General features: G+C 47.7%; 1 protein-coding gene across 1 annotated transcript in view; it reads right to left on the bottom strand.

Moving 5' to 3' along the window:
• Nucleotides 1–19,773, bottom strand: part of LOC143007246 (potassium voltage-gated channel subfamily KQT member 5-like) — a 62,577-nt gene that overhangs the window by 11,890 nt on the left and 30,914 nt on the right. Inside the window, exons 2-9 of the mRNA XM_076158559.1 lie at nucleotides 11,878–11,968; nucleotides 11,242–11,368; nucleotides 10,672–10,853; nucleotides 10,200–10,325; nucleotides 9,458–9,568; nucleotides 9,165–9,260; nucleotides 6,357–6,451; nucleotides 4,716–4,742 (exon numbers count right to left, since the gene is read on the bottom strand). Coding sequence (XP_076014674.1) covers nucleotides 4,716–4,742; nucleotides 6,357–6,451; nucleotides 9,165–9,260; nucleotides 9,458–9,568; nucleotides 10,200–10,325; nucleotides 10,672–10,853; nucleotides 11,242–11,368; nucleotides 11,878–11,968 — 855 coding nt within the window. The remainder of the gene's footprint in view (nucleotides 1–4,715; nucleotides 4,743–6,356; nucleotides 6,452–9,164; nucleotides 9,261–9,457; nucleotides 9,569–10,199; nucleotides 10,326–10,671; nucleotides 10,854–11,241; nucleotides 11,369–11,877; nucleotides 11,969–19,773) is intronic.

Below are 19,773 nucleotides of genomic sequence, written 5' to 3'. Positions count from 1 at the left end.
ACAGACAGACAGACAGACAGGCAGACAGACAGAGAGACAGAGAGACAGAGAAAGAAGGAGAGAGGAGATGCTGTCAACACCAATTTCCCGTCAGAGGGTGAGGTTTGGGAGCTCAGGCTGAGGGCAGCGTTCTGTCTTCTCTGTCATGCTCCAAACACCAGAACAAAGCCGCCAAGCCGCCTGAACCACAGAACCTCAGACCGTCTGGCTGCTCTGCTGCGGACCTGCACTGCACCTCACAAACAACCCATCCCAGCTGATACCATCCATTAATTATCCCCACGTTATCATGAGTAAGATTACAGTGAACAGAGGAGACCGCAGCTGCAAACACACACTGACGTTTACACACTGATTTCACTGCACTACTTTACTACATAAAGAACATACGTATCTATATTCATTACTCCCTAAATACATTCTAACAAAGAGCTGAAGGTGTTTGTTTGACAGATGTGAAGATCAATACTTTGGTATATTAATGGTGTAATAAATGCTTTGGGTCTGAACGAGGTCACTGATGTTGTTTTTCTTGTAAGCTGGAGCGTTCTCAGATCTTTGGCCTCTGCTTGGCCGCCCCGTCAGGCTTTGAATGGAACCTTTTGGATCCCATGTGCTATTTCTCCAACAGCTCAAAGGAGGACGGTATCCGTGCCAATAACACAAGTTAACCGTGTTTTATATCTTGTAAGTGTAACTTTACCAAAAAGAACAAATGAGTAATCTTTAGAGGCCCACAGATCGTGTTCCACAGTCTCCTGCAGACGGACCGAGATTAAAGGAGACAGAACGTAAAGTGAACTGAAGGCACAGAGCTGGAAACGTCTGTGTGGAGTGTTTTGTCACAAAACAAGAATAGCTCTCTGTTCTTCCAGACCAAACGAAAATAAATCTTTCAGAATTGGTGATGACAGAAGTGTGGAAGAAGCGAGGGGCTAATGGAAAACTCTCTGCTCATCCATATTTATTTATTAGTCATCACATACAGGGTTTGGCCACGGTCTCATTTGTTTGCTGTAATCATATCAGGACTACATCGATGGGATTCAATTTAAAAAGAAAGCTTTAAATCTTCTAAACTCAGAACTGATTAGTTGACTCTAATGGTGGACGAATATGGAGTCAGTGTAAACAACCTAAGTGGTTAGACTTCAGTGAGATGCAGAAAATCCTTAATCAATAATGCTGGCTGCAGTAAACCGTCCTGTTGCTATAGCGAATGGACCAGCATGCAGTGCAGCAGAGCAGAGAGACGCAGGGTTCCTACACAACTGCCATCAACTCTTTCCAGACCTCAACCTATGCTTCCAGTGAATTTTCTTTCCTCGTCTTAACTTTTACAGAACATTTTTCCGAGAGCTTCTCCAAATTTGAGACGCAAACCTGATTCAGATCTGAGATATCAGAGCAGGGATGTGACCAAACAGAACATGAAGCAGTCTGATACAATACATGGAGGAGAGTTGAAATTCAATAGGGCGGTTTGCAGCAAAGCAGCAAACTAAAATGATTCTTATTTCTAATTGATACTGCGTAAAATCAGAATTCCGTATTCAAAACCCAGCATCTAGAGCTACAAATAGACTTTATACTCTACATTCATCATCTCCAGGTTTGTGTAGGAACCCTATGAAACACAGGAATGCAGTTGTTTTGTAGCAGCAGGCTTCATTAAACATCTTACATTAAAGCACAAATACATTAAAGAACAGGCAAAGTGCCAGGCACAACATTCATAAATTAATGTTTGACTTGTATTTTAATGTTTAGAATATATAACTGGGACCAAAACCATGATTCACCTGAGAAGATTAAAGGAACAACATTCTGCTAACAGCTGGCAGAGCTCATCGCCATGCATTTGGTTTGGGGAAAAGGTCAGGGGTCAGCTCAGGGTTTACTCTTTACAGAATCTTAGCAGCTTAGGGATTGTTGGAGCTACACAGCACAGATTAAAGGGGAAAGCTAGTTTCCTTTAATGTGGAGGATCTGGAGAACACTGCTAAGATGTATCTTCCTGGAATTCCCCTTTAGTTTGCAGACGGAATAACAAAAGATCCTGCATCACACTGGACAAGCAACAAGCAGGAGTGTCGGTCTCAGTCCTGAAAGAGGAGAAAGGGAGCGAGGGAGGAGGTAGAGTTTGTTCTGAGGTTGCTCCTCTCCTCCATGCTGGGGACAGTGCGGTTAGTCGGTCATTCCCACGGTTACCGGGCAGAGGGGGATGCTGGGTAGGGGGTTGGGGGCGGGGGACGGGGGTACCTCCTATATTTCCGAGCGATATACCTTCTCAGGCGCCTCTTATTAAATTGACCTTTGCTAGAGCGAAGGAGGGACGAGTGGAGGAGAAGACAGAGAGAAAGAGATTAGAAGAAGGGTAGAGAGGAAGGACCAGAGGAGAAATCTCAGCTGTTCATGATGAGACACAACAAATACCAAGAGTTAGGAGGAAACAAACAGCTGTGAATATATGACACAGATTTTAAACATCACACACGTTCTCGTCCGTGCAGGCGCCCTGACCCACCAGGTGGAGGCGCTGGTGTAGCAACAAAGACCAGGCAGGAGGAAGGAGGTGGAGGAGGCCAGTTCAACTAAACGTGTAACTCAACATGACACGCCGGCTTCACACACACACACGGATGGTGGTGTGTAAATTAGATTCAGTCTCTTTGCCTCTTTGTGTTCGCGCTCCACAGAGAGAATAGAAACTGAAACTGTGAGCCGTTATCTCCCCTCACATCCCCGCTTATGGGCGTACGAAGATCTCACAGCACACACACACACACACACACGCACAATGAACACACACACTTCAAAGAAATGAATCATATTTAATCATTAATTTCATGCTGTATCTAACGACCTTGGCGTAGTTACCACGGTAACGTGAAGCAGCAAATGTTTACAAGTCTGCTGGAACGACAAACCGCCGTCCCTTCACCGCGGCTCACACCACCGCCGAGCAGCTGACAGTCTGACAAACCAACGAGCCACGCAAACATCCGTGTGCTCTGGTAGCGTGTGCGAGACGTGTGGAGACGTGTGGAGTCGTGACTTCCCGAGTGTAAACAGACTCAGCCGCCCTTAAATGTTGTAAAGAAGGAAAGTGTAGCTGCACACGGACCTTTAAAGTGACGGCACGGAGCTCTTTATGATGCAACAACGTCTAATAAAACCTCCTTTTGTTTGAGGATGAGTGTATGAACCTATTAATGTGTGTGTGTGTGTGTGTGTGTCTTAACTTTAAAACCTAAAAAGTTAAGATGTTACCCAAAATCTCTGCACTGTAAAAACTATACAAGCATGATTACCCTCACAAATCTCTGTGTGTCTCCTGGTGTCTGAACTCCCCCATCTTCCTCCTCCCCTCCTCCTCCTCCTCCTCTCCTTCTCCTCGTCAACTTTGCTCCGTCTCTCCTTGACTTGTGTTTGATGAGTTATATAAATACTATCCCAATGGAAAAAGTGCGTCATGGTACAGACATGGTACAGACTCCTGTCTTTGAAGGCAGGAGTCACACACACACACACACACACGCGCGGGCGTATACGCACACACACTCACTCACTCACAGAGAAACAGAAAGGAACCCATGACCCTTCTCTGCCTTAGAGTCAAGTGCAGAAGAAGAGATCAAGCTGCATGAAAGCAGCGGAAAGATGGAAAATGAAGAAAGAAGGAAGATAAAGTCAAACTGTCTCGTCTAATTCAAACACCTTCATCTCCTTTACATCTACATCCTACATCCAGTGGTGTGACATCGTTCTGACGTGCACTAGAGACACGAGGCAGCGGAGATCGTATGGCGAGCGCGACATAAAAAACTGATTTTTGCGCCATAAACTACACAAATCGTAAAACTGCAGAGTGGAAAATGTTCCACCGTCCCAGCAGGAAAACATCCCGTCCAGCAGGGAGAACATATCTATATACATCCACTGATTTATGAGCAGGCGCGCCCCTAGGTTTACACAGTGGGGTCCCGTATCAGGTAAGAGTGCAGGGGGTGATTGATAAGTTCTGAGCCTAACACAGGAGCGCTGACTCACCTGCGGCAAAAGAGTTTTGGGAAAAGGTCGAATCTGAGAGGTCGAAGCTACAATCACAGACAAACACCTGATCTAGTCTCTGACCTTCTAGTCCAACTCACACAGTCTTGATTACTCCTCATAAAGGACAAATAACTGCCAAGCTATTCATTTAGCTACTGTGTATTCTGTCGCGAATCTGGTCTGTAGAATCGTTCTCGCTTCTCCTTCCATGATCCGTTCCACTTCCCTGGATAGTAAGAGTTTCACATTTACATTTACATTTACATCAACATCAACATCAACATAAGCTCCTCAGCCCCTCAGCCAATCCATAAACCAACCGCTCCACCAACAAACAAACAAACCTGCAGCCAATCAATACGCCTCAAGCCTGCTCGGCCATAATCTCCAATTGATTCTCCAACCTTTCACACTCGCAGCGCCACTCAGAGTTTATGATGTAAATGTGAAAAAACTGCCTGAGATGAGACGCAAAGAAAACAAGATCCAACAAATCTGTAAATCTGAGATCGCCTCATCAACACAGGGATGAAGTCAGATAAAATGATTCCTTAAGAGGGAGGGTGTTAAAGCATTCAAACTAATAAGGCACTGACACTGACATCATGGTATTAAACGTGTGTGTGTGTGTGTGTGTATGATGTGGGAGTCATACAAACCTGTATGTCGTCTCGCCCTGTTCTTTCCTTCAAAGGTTAGTGGGATGAAGAGGAGGAGACACACAGAGAGAGCGAGAGAGAGAGGGGGAGAGAGAGAGAGAGAGAGAGATCAGTATTGTGGAGGATGACGGCAGCATCATACAGACGTTTCCACTTGATGGTACGAGAGCCAAAGACGAGACGCACAAGAGAGAGAAACATCAACTCAGCAGAAGAAGAAGAAGAAACTGTTTCCAAAGCTCATGCAAGTTATGAGTGTCGGCTGGCAGGAGGCAAGAAATGGAAAAAGGTTAGGAGGTTAGGATCTGGTGCGTGTGTGAGTGTGTGTGAGTGTGTGTGTGGACGTCCCAGCTGACCTCTGAACTCACATAAAGGCTGTAAAAGAGGCTGAAACTTTTACGGTCTTGGTTTGATGCATCTGCAGCTCTTAGTGCCACTGTGACTGAGCCTCTCACCAAAATGGAATCTGGAGCCCAAACTGATGTGAACTCCATTTAAAGGAACAGTATTATTTTTAGTGTTAAGCTTTTGAGAAAAGGTGGAAACTAACAAGAATCCCAATCTTTGCTGTCATTAAGTCTTTACACCCCAGATTAGTTTGAGATCAATCTGCACCTAAAGCTCTTTTATGGACTCCAGGTTAGGGGAGTATCACTCTCAGAGCCATTAGATGTGTGTGTTCCACTATAATGGAACTTAATGGCTCATGGACAGGTCTGTTCTGTAACAAGCCTCCTCCTTATCTGCAGACTGTCTGCATCTTATTAGCCGTTATGCTGTTTAAGCCCATGAGAGGCAATGAATCCAATATATTCAAACACAATAGAAACCCTTATTGCACCTGGAAGTGGCACAAACTGAAGTGTGTCCACTCTGACTGACAGTCCTGCTGATTGTTAACCAGTTTATCCAGGTGTGTATGTGCCTCATGTGTGTCTGCTCCAGGGGCAGAATGAGACAAAGGTTCACTCCTGTGTTCACTCCTGTGTTCACTCCTGTGTTCACTCCTGCTCCTCTCTGCTCTTTCCTGCACTGGGTTGTGTTTTGTTTGTGTTTTGTTTGTGTTGCTGTGCGTTACCTGGAGCAAATGGACCTGAGCTCCAGGTCCATGTGAGGGCGCTGGCAGGGCAGCAGGTGTGTCTGAGTACAGCCCACTGTTTCATGAGCTTAAGACCTTCAGGAGGAAAACAACCCCAGACCCAACAGAGCCCGAGGGATTTATGAGGACCTGGACTGGGTGTGTGTGTGTGTGTGTGTGTGTGTGTGTGTGTGTGTGTGTGTGTGTGTGTGTGTGTGTGTGTGAAAGTGAATGAGGTGCTGCTGTTGAGGAAGCGCATGCAAAGCAAACCAACCAGAAGTGGAAAAAAATGTCAATAAGTGTGTGTGTGTGTGTGTGCGTGTGTGAGTGTGTGTGTGTGTGTGTGTGTGTGTGATTGTGTGTGTGTGTGTGTGTGTGTGTGTTTAAGATATTCAGGAGCTGAATGATGGTGAAACAGCAGGGGGGAAAGAAGGAGAGTGGAGGTTCCATCAGCAGAGACGTGCAGACAGGAGCTGTGGAGGAGGAAGGGGAGGAGGAGGAGGAGGAGGAGGAGGAGGAGCGCAGCAGCGGCCATGTTTGTAAGTCTGTGAGTTGTTACCTACTTGGCGGGGCTGCAGGTATGCAACGCCTTCAAATGAGGCTTCCAGGTAGCAATGGAAACCGAGTTCTCATCAGCAGCATAACTACGCCAGACACACTACGTGCAGTCAACAGGATAAATGAAATAACATAACGATGAGATAAATGAAACGGGGAGGAAAAACAAAGTGAGGAAGGGAGGAAGGTTTATGTAGAGAGGGAAGAGGAGGGGGAAGAGAAGAAGAAGAAGAAGAAGAAGAAGAAGAAGAAGAAGAAGCTGATTAGTATTCTGGGTTGAGTCGATGCGTCCTGGGTGGGAGTTGTCGGAGGGAGGGGTGGAAGGCAGGGCGAGGTGGGGGGGGGGGGGGGGGGGGATGCTAGTGTTGGTGGAGGTGGAGGGGATACATGCCTGAGTGGGGGGAGGAGTGCGCATTGGTAGTGGTGCCATGTGGCTCTGAGGTAGGGACGAGCGCCATCGGTGGAGTACAGACGCCAAGCCGCCTGGGAGGGGGAGGGAGCACAGACGGACCAGGACGCACACAAACACACACACACACAGACACACCACACACAGGGGTGATGGCACAAACATGGTGAGGAAAAACGGGAATGTGTTGTCATGTGAACAGGCGGCTTTCTGAGGATGTGGTCATTCGGCGGCCATATTGGAGGTCCTCAACAATACGGACACTGTTTACAATCAGGATTCCTTCCTAATATGGAATGACATCACCGCCGCCATCTCCACCGAGTCCAGTGGGACGGACACAGCAGCGAGGTCAAAGGTCACAGGGAAGCTCAGGTGCAACATTGACCTTTATATGGACCAACCTTACTAACTTAACGTAACTTTGTCTCTTTAAATCTGACAAATCAATGTTTCCTCTCTTTCCTTCCACTTTTAGAACGTGACGAGATTACGCTCAACTCCTCATCGGACCTCCATCATGGCGCCGAGTGTGAAAGCCGTAATATAAACAAACGTTGTGCAAACAGGGCAGAAATTCACACCAGCCACCTGCCAAATACTGAGCACTTTTCGATTTTGGGTGTTTGGCATTTATTGGAATCCAAAGCCTGATATGAAAATAAGGCCAGTCGCTAAAATAGGGATTAGAAGCGGTCAGCTGTGGAGGCTTGAGGGTGGGGCTAATATCCTGCCCTGCACACACACACACACACACACACACACACGCACACACACACAGTGGTTTTGAAGCATGCAGAGCTGTGTGTGATGGGGGGGGGGGGGGGGGGGGGGAAGTGGAGCGACGGCGAGCGCGGGGCAATGTCCTCCACATTTTTAACACATCAGCGCTGCGTCCAAGTTTCCTTCTACCTGTTGAGGAAAGTGTTGTAAAGTTGGCAGGTAACAGACGGAGACCAGGTGCTTGACACGCAGCCAGAGCAGAGACAGAATCAACACACGCGGGGGATTCATGGCTGCTTTAGAGTCCCGTCCTGATTTACGGGCGACGACTGGTTTCTGTCAGGCGTTATAAGTGATCAGCAGTGATGAAAGGGAAGAGCAGCTGGACGAGCCGCTTCCTTCATTATTCACCTCAATATCTCCTGATTATTGATCCAAATCCATTCAAGGAGGAGCTCTGGGATCATTGAAGGGTTTTAACGTTTAACTGCAGATAAAAGCCTCAACTAGAGAGCAGCCCTTCATATTCTTTATTGTTTTTGTGTGGAATTATTGACAAAATGACAACAGATCAGAATGAACAGATTGAAATGTTGGAAAATCACAACAAGGCACTGAAGAATCACTTTAAAGTGTTTTAGAAGTTTGAATAATCATGAGCGCTGTGTCCCAGGCTGTTCAGTGACTCGTCTGTGAAGATTATTAAAGATTAAGTCTCTATTTCTTCTGGTCCCGATTTATGAATGAGCTCAGGGGGCGCCGCCTCAGCACAGTGCTTTGTATGACGGGGTTAATAGTGGATTTGATGATGTGGTTGCTCGCCCACACACAGCCGGCTGGTTAGTCATGACATTCCCAATTCAATGCAAACGGTGATGAAAGACTGTAAATATACGTTTTAACACATTATATTTAACTAAAGATAACAAATTGGAAACGGAGGAGAAAAATAAAGAGAAAAAGCTCAGAAATGCTGGAGGTTTGATTTGACGGAAAAATTCAAAAATCTCCAAAGCTAGATGACAAACACAGACACACAAACTCTCACACACACACACACACACACACACACACACACATGGGCACATAGAAAAATGCAGACTGCTTCAGTCTCACGCAAACACACACAAAAACACACGCATATAAAGAAGGAAGAACACACATAAATACCAATACATCCCTGTGCATGCAAACAGAAACTACACACACACTCAGAGACGCACACAAAAGCAGCTCCACACACATACATACCACACACACACACACAGACACACACAGAGCAGATATTTATGGCGCTTTAGAGACGAATGCTGCCGGTCTTGTCTATTAGAATGAGCGACGGTGTGGAGGGGCGTCTGCCCAGGGAACGATCGCCATGGAAACGGCTCATAAATCCCTGCAGTGTGTGTTGCTGTTGGACCTGAGCGAGGGGCAGAGTGCCTCACACACCGTTAGTCATCATCAGCTGACACACAGATGGCAAAACACACACACACACACACACACACACAAAGTAAATACACACACATAAATAATGCACACACACTCTGATAGGAGCAGAGCCAGACAAAACACAAAAACGCAACCAATACACACACTTAAAGACGATGACAGGTACATATGCACAAACACACAGAGGGAGGTGAAGTGTGTGTGTGTGTGTGTGTGTGTGTGTGTGTACCTGGATGAGGCTGGCAGCTGGGTTCCTTCTCTTTTCAAAGTGTTTCTGTCTGTGCTGCTCCTGTACCTTCAGGGCAAAACCTGACCCCAAGATGCCCTGGACACACACACACACACACACACACACACACACAGACATTACATTTTACTGATACAGAAAATTCCCTGCATTGACAGCACAGTGTTAACGTGTGTTATAACGCGCGTGTGTTTGTGTGTGTGTGTGTGTGTGTGTGTGTGTGTGTGTGTGTGTGTGTGTGTGTGTGTGTGTGTGTGTGTGTGTGTGTGTCTCACAGCTGGTAAGGCAAAGAAGGAGATCCCCAGCAGAGCAAAGCCGGCTGACAGCAAACGTCCCGTCCACGTCTGAGGAGTCTTGTCACCGTAGCCGATGGTGGTTAAGGTGATCTGAGGGGTCAGAGGTCACGGCTCTTATTAGATCACACCAAAACGGTACAGAATATCAAAAAAATAAAGGCTTATCTTTCATCTGGCTTGGTTCAGAAAGTCTACATGAAAGATTTGGTGACAACTCGGACAAAACTCTAAAAGTAACAAAATCTGGTAGGTGGTAGTGGGCGTGGCCTAAATGGACAGATGGAGACGGATGGAGACGGAGCGTTGCTGAATGTCACTGTGAGAGGCTTTAATGGGTCAGTCTCACCCAGTGGAGGCCAAATTGAATTTATTGATCGTCTCTTGTTTGAGCGCCGTCTCCTCCTGAGTTTCGGAGGTTTGATGAGTGTGAGGAGGAGGAGGAGGAGGAGGAGGAGGAGGAGGAGGCAGACTAGTGTGGGAAGGAAAGAGCAACTCCTTCAAAGCCCTGTTAGTTTTTACATTACAGGGGTCATTGAGGTCACATCGCAAACTGCAAACAGGAATAAATGGCAGCTTGAGCTTCAAAAGCAGCTGAGGAAGACCAATGAAACACTGAATGAAGACGAGGCAGGAGCGACACATCTTCATCACAGGTCACAGTTGAGTCGGGACTTAGCGAGCAAAAGTAGAGGTGTCAGCTGGAGCACACAGAGCGGCTCACCGTGCCCCACCACAGAGCGTCTGCGTAGGTGGCAAACTCCTTGTTGAACTCTTTCTCCACCAGGTAGACCAGGAAGGAGGAGAAGATCAGGACCAGGAAGCCAATGTACCAGGCTGTGACCAGCTCCTGCACACACACACACACACACACACACACACACACACACACACACACACACAAACACACACAGTTTTGTCATCTGGCAGTGACACTAACAACCCCCCAAAACACAAAAGGCTGAATCTTCTAGAGGAGAAGTTCGGTGTAATTTTTTAGCTGTTCTACGTACCACAGTGCCCCCTGGTGGACGGAGTATTTAATCTATTTCAAGCACTAGCGGCGGCATAGTTAATGTGTTGTGTTGTAGGAGGTGTTGATCTATGAATACAAACATCTTAATGTGATCTTGAGACGTTGGGGAACAAGCTGAAGGTTGTAGAGGAGGATGAGGGAGCGATGGATGGCGTCCTACCTTACTGTGAGCGTAAACCACGGAGCCCAGCAGCTTCCAGGTTCCCCCCCTACGGTCCATGCGCACCATGCGCAGGATCTGGAGGAAGCGAAGGCTACGCAGGGCAGAGGTGGCGAAGATGTTCCCCTGGCCCTGGCTACCGGCTGATACCACGGCAACCGAGGCGATGAGGACGATGATGTCTAGGGGGAGAGATGGAGTTTGAGTTAAAGGTCGTGAGTACCGACAGGAAGTGTGGTTGATTCCCTTTTGCTTCCACATCAATCCGCCCATCCATCAGCCCCAAACCACCTATCGATCCTCCACCGCCGCCCTTTCCCACCTCTATTCTTCTTCTTCAGTCACTGCAGTGTAAATATCACTTCTTCTTCACTTGTTTTCCTCACTAGACTGTTTTCATCAACAACAAGCTGGATGTGTGTGATGCCACTGAATACAGCGACTGTGCCATGATTGCAGGAACAGTAAGAAGATTTAAAGTAACGCAGGTTGGATCCTTTCATTTCATGTTTTGGGGCAGTGAAGAGTCTTGGCAGGTTTTAGTCCCGGAGCGTCACAAACCTACGTTACCTATGACACAGAACGGCTTCCTGGCAAAGCGCAGACGTCCCTGCCAGCCTCGATAGCGACAGCAGCAGCCGGCGCTCCATATCCTGATGATGTACTCCAGACCAAACACCACGATCATCACAAACTCCTGCAGGACGCACACACGCACACACACACACACACACACAGACAAAATGTTCATTTCAAGCATAAGAAATAAAAGGGCTCATTAAAAAGGATTGGTGTACACAGATTAGAGTTGGGATTAGAATTGACTCCGGTTCAGGTTTGTCTCTCACTCTCTCCTCACTCTGGTGAAGTTTAGTTTGGTTGATCTCGTCCTGAATGATGATGTGTGTGTGATGACATCTGTATTCAGTGACTTCATTAAAAATTACATCACATTTTAACAGCTTCACTAAGGCTCCCGACTGACAACACATCAATCATTACGCCTCATTACAATGCAGAGAATGCACAGTCAGCACTTCTAACAGATTTCACATTTCACACACACACACGGTCCTAATAAGGTAATTGTGTCTCTCACACAATTCATCAGTGAAGAACAATTTTGAACTCAGTGGTATGCAAACGCTGTGTGTGTGTGTGTGTGTGTGTGTATGTGTGTGTGTGTGTGTGTGTGTGTGTCCCTACCAGGATGAGTAGGCAGTGTGAGGAGAACTCCTGATGAGCAGGGATGGTAGAAAACACAGAGAGCACCAGACATCCAAACACCAGGACGAACCTGCAGGGTGGAAACACACACACACACGTCTGATGATACTGTATATCCAACAATTGACACATTTAACTGCAACTTTAAGTGTACATGAGCGGTGTGTGTGTGAGTGTGACCCTGAACGCCCCATGAGGAGGCTGAGTCAGCTGACTTTGTGACTGTGAAGCACATATTCAAACTCCAAACGTGGCTCGGAGGGAACAGAAGCTTCAGCCTGCTGTTGCTCCGCTTCCTTCCCCAAGACGCCATCTGTCTCCAGTACTGGCCGTCTTCTCACCGCGTCTCATTGCTGAGTGTTTGTTTTCGATGTGCAGTCACCCCCCCCCCCCCCCCCCCTCTTTGATCTCATTTGTTGCCGCTGTCTCCTTCTCCTTCGGCCTCTGCTTCACTTTGTCTCTCTCTCTCACCTGCTCGCTGTGATTTATGCCACCATTTATTTTCCACAGGATCCACGTGTGTGTGTAGTGTGTGTGTGTGTGTGTGTGTGTGTGTGTGTGTGTGTGTGTGTGTGTGTGTGTGTGTCTGGCCAGGTCGGCAGGCTTGTGTAGGTGCGTGCTTGTGAGTGGGAGCAGAAGAGGCTCAGAGCATCCAGAGCACATCTGGATCTGATGCTGGCTGCATCTCTAATAGCTCCTCACTGTCATGCAGACAGACAGAAGGCATGGAGAACACATTTACAAACTACAGGCGCCGCAGTGTTTGTGTGTCAGCCTGGATACGACACAGACACTCCTGACACGATGAGATGAGATGAGATGAAGCCGCTGAGTGTCACAAACACAACTGTTAGCTGATATGAGCCTGAGCTGTGAATGAGAAGGGAATTATAAGAGCAGGTGTTTTATCTCTTATTTACTCTTTGTCTTTGTCTTCTAAGTTAAGAGTTGATATTTGGTGGCTTTCAGTGAAATGTGTGGTGCAGGTTGGATGAGGTCCACACAGGATCAGCCTGATGGTGGCGCTGTAAGGAGAACTTTAACACTATGGCGTATAACATTTGTACTGTCAGACACACACAGCTTCACTCTGGCTTCAGCTGGATGATGCAGTGAGTCGGTAAAGGGTTAATCTTCACAAAAACCTGTAGCTGAAAACACAAAATGTGATGTTTCTTTGTAGAATTTGATGAATTTTGAGAAGCAACGACTCCTCAATCAGACAGCTGTGATTGGAAATGCAGTGGACGTGTGTGTGTGAGTGTGTGTGTGTGTTTGTATTTGTGTAAGCAACAAATGAAACTGTCTCATATTGAAGAGTTTCCACCGGCAGCTGAGAAAGACAAAGCCAGAGTGTAAGTGTGAATGTAGGAGCAACAGCTTCAGTGTTACACACACACACACACACACACACACACACACACTCACAAGGCTTTTATACTCCAGCCTGAAAAGAGAATCCACACGTTAGCTGGAGGCCTCAGCGACGTGTGAAACACTCATCACATTCTCTCTTCACATTCACACACAAAGATGGAACCAGGCCTTGAATTCACAATGAAATGAGTAACAAAAGCAGCAACCAAACGGAGTGTGTGTGTGTGTGTGGGCTGCAGCCGTGACCCTGTCTCTATGAGCCGAGACCTGCGAAACACACACACACACACATCATCATCAGAAACCTCCAAGGCCTCCAAGCTACAATTATGATGAAGAAATCCTCGTCTCAACAGAAGAGAGAAAATATGAACACTTGAGGGGGAATGAATGTGACATGTGACCACATTTACATTCCAAAAAATAAGATTATTCAAACTAATGTGTGTGTGTATGTGTACTGTATGTGTGTGTATGTGTGGGTGTGAGGTCACGGTTTTCCGCACAATACGATCTTGTATCATTATCGATTTCCTCCTGTCAATCAAGAGAGAGAGGGAGAGAGAGAGGAGGGAGAGAGAGAGAGTGAGAGAGAGATGGAGAGAGAGAGAGAGAGGGGAGAGAGAGAGAGAGAGAGAGAGGAGGGGGAGAAAGGGAGAGAGAGAGAGAGAGTAAAGATGTAAAGTCAGAATGCTTCAGTCAAATATAGGAAGAAGGATGGAAAGCAGCGGCGGGAAGGTAAAAAGGAAGTGAGGAGCAGAAAGTGCTGACTGGGTGGACAGAGCAGCAGGTCCAGAGCGACGAGGAGATAAAGATCCTGCAGCTCTATAAATAATGTTTCCCCCCCTCCAGAGTCGAGACTTGGAACAGAGTCTTCCTCTGTTAGTAGAGCTGCTACTTTGAAGATGGAGAGATACTGAGATAGATAGAGAGCAAAGAAGAGGAAGATGAGAGAGAGAGTGAGTGAGGAAGAGTGATGGAGGCAGGTCCAGTCCCTGTGTTTATGCAGTGCACTATCTCACCTGCTGATGGCAGCGATTAAACATGTGCTTTCATTTCTAAGCAACAAGTGGAGCAAACAGAGCGAGCAGAGGACTGCAGAGGACAGAGACCTGCTGAGACCTTCGTCCTGCAGAGGACAGAGACCTGCTGAGACCTTCGTCCTGCAGAGGACAGAGACCTGCTGAGACCTTCGTCCTGCAGAGGACAGAGACCTGCTGAGACCTCCGTCCTGCAGAGGACAGAGACCTGCTGAGACCTCCGTCCTGCAGAGGACAGAGACCTGCTGAGACCTTCGTCCTGCAGCTGGGACGTCCGTTCATTTCAGGCCATCAGGATCTGAGGTCCGTCCTCCAAGGGGCAAAGAAGACCAAGCTTTGGATTTTTGGACATTGATCCACCTCTAGTGCCTTTGCTTTAGCACCGATGTGCACAATGTGTGAAAACGGACACTATGACCTCACGATGATGAGGCTAGATAACCCCGCCCCCAACTACAATCAAAAATATGTAGAAAACTTCAGGAGCGGTGGGTTTTAAAGACTCCAGGGTCCTGAATGATCAGATGTCTTAACCTCTTCACAGAAGGTATTCCTAAAACTTTAATGGAATTTCTGCAACTTCTGCAAAGTAAATTTTCTCAAATTTGGAGAGAGGAAATGTGTGAACTCTTCTGGGTCGGTCTGATCCGGTCTGGGAGGAACACGGAGATCTGAGGACTTAACAAGGAACAAATCATTCCACACAGAGCTAGGAGAGGATGAGGACGGTGGGGAGCTGCTGCAGGATGACCTCTGACCCCTGACCTGAACACTGTGGAGGAGAAAAGCTGAACTTGCTGCCCGATGATGAACTTTGTCAAATATTCACAGATATGCTTCAACCTGGCAACGTAAACTGAGCTCAGACTCTGGAAACTCAATCTGGCTCTGCAGTTTCCTCTTTTGTTTCCTGACAGTTGTGATCTGACAAAATCCAGCTGTAAGACGACACACACACACACACACACACACACACACACACACACACACACAGACACTGATCAGAGTTGTTATATTATAGGATTTGTTCTCGTATTATGAATCAAAGCTACATAAAGGCTAAGAGCCGCTCAGTGACGTAGCAAACTTGCTCGGCGAAGGCGGCGTATGAATCAGTCGTCCATTTTGGTTTCCTCCACATCCTCCAGAGAGATAAAGAGGAACGTTTGGACCAGAGGCTCAGGATTAAAGGAAGACGGAAGGAGCCAACTTTCCATGATGCTGGATGCAGGACGAGAGGACGGTGCAAGAGGATTGAGAGAGCTCTCTTAGCATCTGTGTGTGTGTGTGTGTGTGTGGGTATGTGTGTGTGTGTGTGTGTGTGTGTATGTGTGTGTGTCTGTTCTCACTAACTCCACACAGACAGAAGTATTGTTGAGTCGAGCCAACAGCTAACAGGCTTCATAAAAAAACGCTAACAGACACACACACACACACACACACACACTCAAGTGTTCAGACACTTGTTCAAACACACACACACACACACAGACACACAGACCATACATCAGAATCTTATCGGCACCCATTGCAGCACCAATACCTCTACAAAAGTGTGAGAGGGAGAGAGGATGAGGAGGGAGAGAGGAAGACTCTACTTCTGTCCGTCGGTTTTTACTCACATTCCAATTAATTTCTCAAAAATCACCCACTGAGAGGAAGAGGAAGAGGAAGCAGTGTGATATCGTTGCTCAGTAGCTCTGGTCTGATCACCTGCTGAGCCTGACAGGAGGCTTCACACCTCTCTGTGCAGCTTAGCAGGCGGCCCTGACTAATGTCACGTATCAACCACAAGCCGGCTCGCAAAACAATCCAGCGCCATGACGACCGGCCTCATCTGAGCTCGTTAGGAGCAAACTGAAACATTAGGAAGTCAAGGATACAATTTGATCCGTTGGGGGTTTGATCTATTTGGGGTTTGATCTGTTGGGGGTTTGATCCGTTGGTGGTTTGATCCAGGGTGCAGATGGTTCAGTCTGAGGATGGTGGTTTCTCTTTTCAGTCTTAAACCCGTCCTTCATCCTTTCCTCTCCTCCATCCGTCTCCTCGGCTCCTTCCTTTTCTTGCTTTAATAGATCCCGTCGGGCGTTTAATGTCCATTTTTGGAGCGTTTTCACTCAGTGGTTGACGAGCACTTGAGTAAACTGTCCCTGCTGTGTCTCTGAACTGTGACCCACTGCAAACCTGCGTGTCCAAAGTGTTCTCACTTCATGTTCTCCTTCTCCACCTGCACTCCTGGACTTTCTGGACCTACGTCTCTCCTGAGCCTCACAATGGCACGACAACATGGGATACTTGATACATGAAAGCTTTGGTCATGGCTCAATCCGTGGCTGGGCTTCATGGTTATCTTCTCATCAGCTGTGATCAGAGCCTGAGCTGCTGGATGTGGAGGCAAACATCTGAACCTGGAGGCTGAGATGTGAAGAGGGAACGTGAAGGAACATCATGGCCACGTAAACACAACAAGCCAGAGTTTGCTCCTGGGGATTAAAGAGTCCAGATGACAAATCTGAGAGCTGCGAGTGAAAGAAAGCTCTCTCCCTCGCTCTCTCTCTCTCTCTCTCCCTCTCCCTCTCTCTCACCCCCCCTCACACACACACACCGAGCACAGAGACATTACTGCAGTGAAGCTGTGTTGTTAGATTGTTGGAGAGGTTGGAGTTGGAGCTCATTAGGCCAACAGATGGCCGACTGCTTCCCAGAGCGCAGACACAGAGCGACTTAACCAGATAGAGCCTGAGTCAGCTGCTCTGCTCGTGGCAAGTGTGTGTGTGTGTGACCGTATACGTACCCGCTGAGTGTGTGTGCACGTGTGTGTGTGAGAGTCTGTGCACGAGCATCTCAGAGAGCCGAGGAGTCTGATTCACTGCTGCTGAGTGGCGTGTGTGTGTTGTGTGTGTGTGTGTGTGTTTTGTGTGTGTGTGTGTGTGAGAATATGCATATCTGTCGTTATCTTACACTCGAGCAGCTATCAGGCGTGTGAATACATGATCGGCCCACACGGCTCCATCTGCTCCGCCGCTCTCTGAGGGTTCAGGTTACGACAATTAAACGTGACGTAGAAACCAGAGAGACGAAGGATAAAGATGGCAGCACGCGCTCTCACGCCACCGTCTGGACGTCACTAAGCCGGACGCTGCTGTTACCCTCCGGCCTGTCTCATGGTGGCGCCAGGGTGCCTGCGGTGTGTCGGGGTCATTAGGGCACAGCGGAGGATCGGGAGGAAGTCACATCGTTCTAGTCATGTTTCGCCTGAAGAGATCGTAGACGCGTCGTGTAAAAACAAAACACGGCGGGCGTGAGCGCCAAACGTGGGCAGCGGCTGCATCCTTTGAATCACAGGTTTCAATCTCACGTTGATTTGTTTTAGGAGTGACAGTGTGAGGATCCGTCCAGCAGGTAGGGAGCGGGATCAAACACTCAAAGCTTTTCTGTATAAAAAATAAACAAAGGTTATAAAATACTGCAGGCACAGAACTCCTGTGTGGAGCTCAAGGGTTAAGATTATAATCTGCAGCTTTGATTTTGTGTCTTGGTGTCAGAGTTTCCTCGGGGGTCTGTGGTGTGTGAAGGTTAGAGGGATGAGACGGCTGAGGGACACTGAGACGTCCATGTGGAAAGGTCTGATGATGCTACAGGTACTAAATCAATGTTGCCAGGTCTGTCTCTCTCTCTCTCTCTCTCTCTCTCTCTCTCTCACACACACACACACACGCGTGCCTTTCTCTGATCTTCGCCTCGTTGGTCTCTGCTGCGATCGATCTCTGGACTGGGACACTGTTTCCTTGCATCCTCCAGTGGAATCCTTTATGTCAACACGATACCACACCATGTGATCAATAATCACAACGTGGAGACCGTCTGTCACAGCAATGATGCATCTAATGACATGAGAGCGTGTAGAGGGTATGAGTCACCGCATGTTACCTCACTGTGTCTGTAAGGGACTCCATGTTAACGTCATAATCATAAAGAAAGAAGACGGACAAAGAATCTGCAGAAGAAGAAGAAGAAGAGGAAAGAAAGAAAGAAGAAGAAGGGACATTTTCCCTTTTTCAGTCTGGTGAAAATGGGGCGCAGTCGGCCTGCAGGCTCTCTCTCTCTCTCTCTCTCTCTCTCTCTCTCTCTCTCTCAGTATACAATATACAGTATGCCTTAGTTCCCAATTACTCCAGTGCGCTCTGGGACAGAAATGAACCACACGCACACGCACACGCACACACACACGGGTAGAACTGTCTGTAAGATTAAATGAAGACAATATCTTCCTATCCCACAGAGGAGGAAGATCTACAACTTCTGTTTGTCCTGCATCAATCATGGACCGACACACACACACACACACACACACACACACACACTCAGAGTAACTACTCCAGTGAGGTCTGAAGTAGCGAGAGGTAGAAGACGTGTGTGTAGGTTTAAGAGCTGTGACTCAAACAAACCAGCCTGGATCTGTGAAAACAAATCTCTGCTGGATGCTGAGAGAGAACAGTCGGGGCAGCTTCATGTTTGATGACTGGCAACAAGACTTGGGGGGTAAAGAAGAGGAAGACGGGAGGAGGAGGAGGCGAAGGAGGAGGAGAAGGAAGAGGAGGAGTTGCAGCAGCGGTGAGTTTGCAAACTCTTTGAGTAACCTGCAGCTACACACACACACAGATTCTTAGAGAGGCGAAATCTGAAACGCAAATTGAGAGATTGAGTCATAAAGTGATGGAGGGAGTGAAACGTGTCCCCTCCTCCCCTGCAGGCGTCCCAGCAGACCAGCAGGAGGCGCTTTGGCATCCCTCTCCCCAGCCAACTGAGTCCTTGTGAGCGCAGGGCCGAGCGGAGGCGGCGAGCGTTTCCTCCCCTGTAGGTGACATTTCTATCTGCCGTCACACGTCTGCTCAGTCCGACTGTACGCCGCACCAGAGCTTGACCTTTTGTTCCGCTGCATCTTTTCCTGGTGTCTGTCGGCTTTGACATCACGGCGGCTGTGACGTGTTTGACGTGGGCGCCGGCTGTGAGCCTCAATCAGCTTGAATGTTCATACAGACAGAAGTTCACACATCAACGCAGCGTTTGATGCTTTGATGCTTTCCTGACACTTACTTGTAGAATATGGGAACATTATCAAGAGTAAAAATTCCAGCAAAATTCCAAGGAGGAACGCTGATAGTGTCTCACCGGCTCAAGAGTTTCAGCCCCATTACATGCAAACACACTCACTGGGGCTGTTAGAGTGGAAGAACAGAACAGAAAGAAAGACGGAAAGAAAGAAAGAGAGAGGGGGAAAGTGGAAGAACATGGCCAACACTCGGGAAGAAGATGGAATTCTGGGAATGTACTAATCAGGCACACTGATGGTCTCCAGATAAGAGGGATAATCAGCAATAAGGACAAATGGATGTTTGCTGATGGAGGCAGATGGAGAAACGTGTGACCCAGTGACACCCGTCTCACCAGATCAAAG

The sequence above is a fragment of the Genypterus blacodes genome, unplaced genomic scaffold (genome assembly GCF_046128005.1).
Source record: "Genypterus blacodes isolate CSIRO-AG114 ecotype Tasmania unplaced genomic scaffold, CSIRO-AGI_Gbla_v1 ptg000010l_1, whole genome shotgun sequence".
Taxonomy (NCBI): domain Eukaryota; kingdom Metazoa; phylum Chordata; class Actinopteri; order Ophidiiformes; family Ophidiidae; genus Genypterus; species Genypterus blacodes.
Note: the sequence above shows the minus strand (reverse complement) of the source record. Positions and strands in the feature narration are given on the sequence as shown.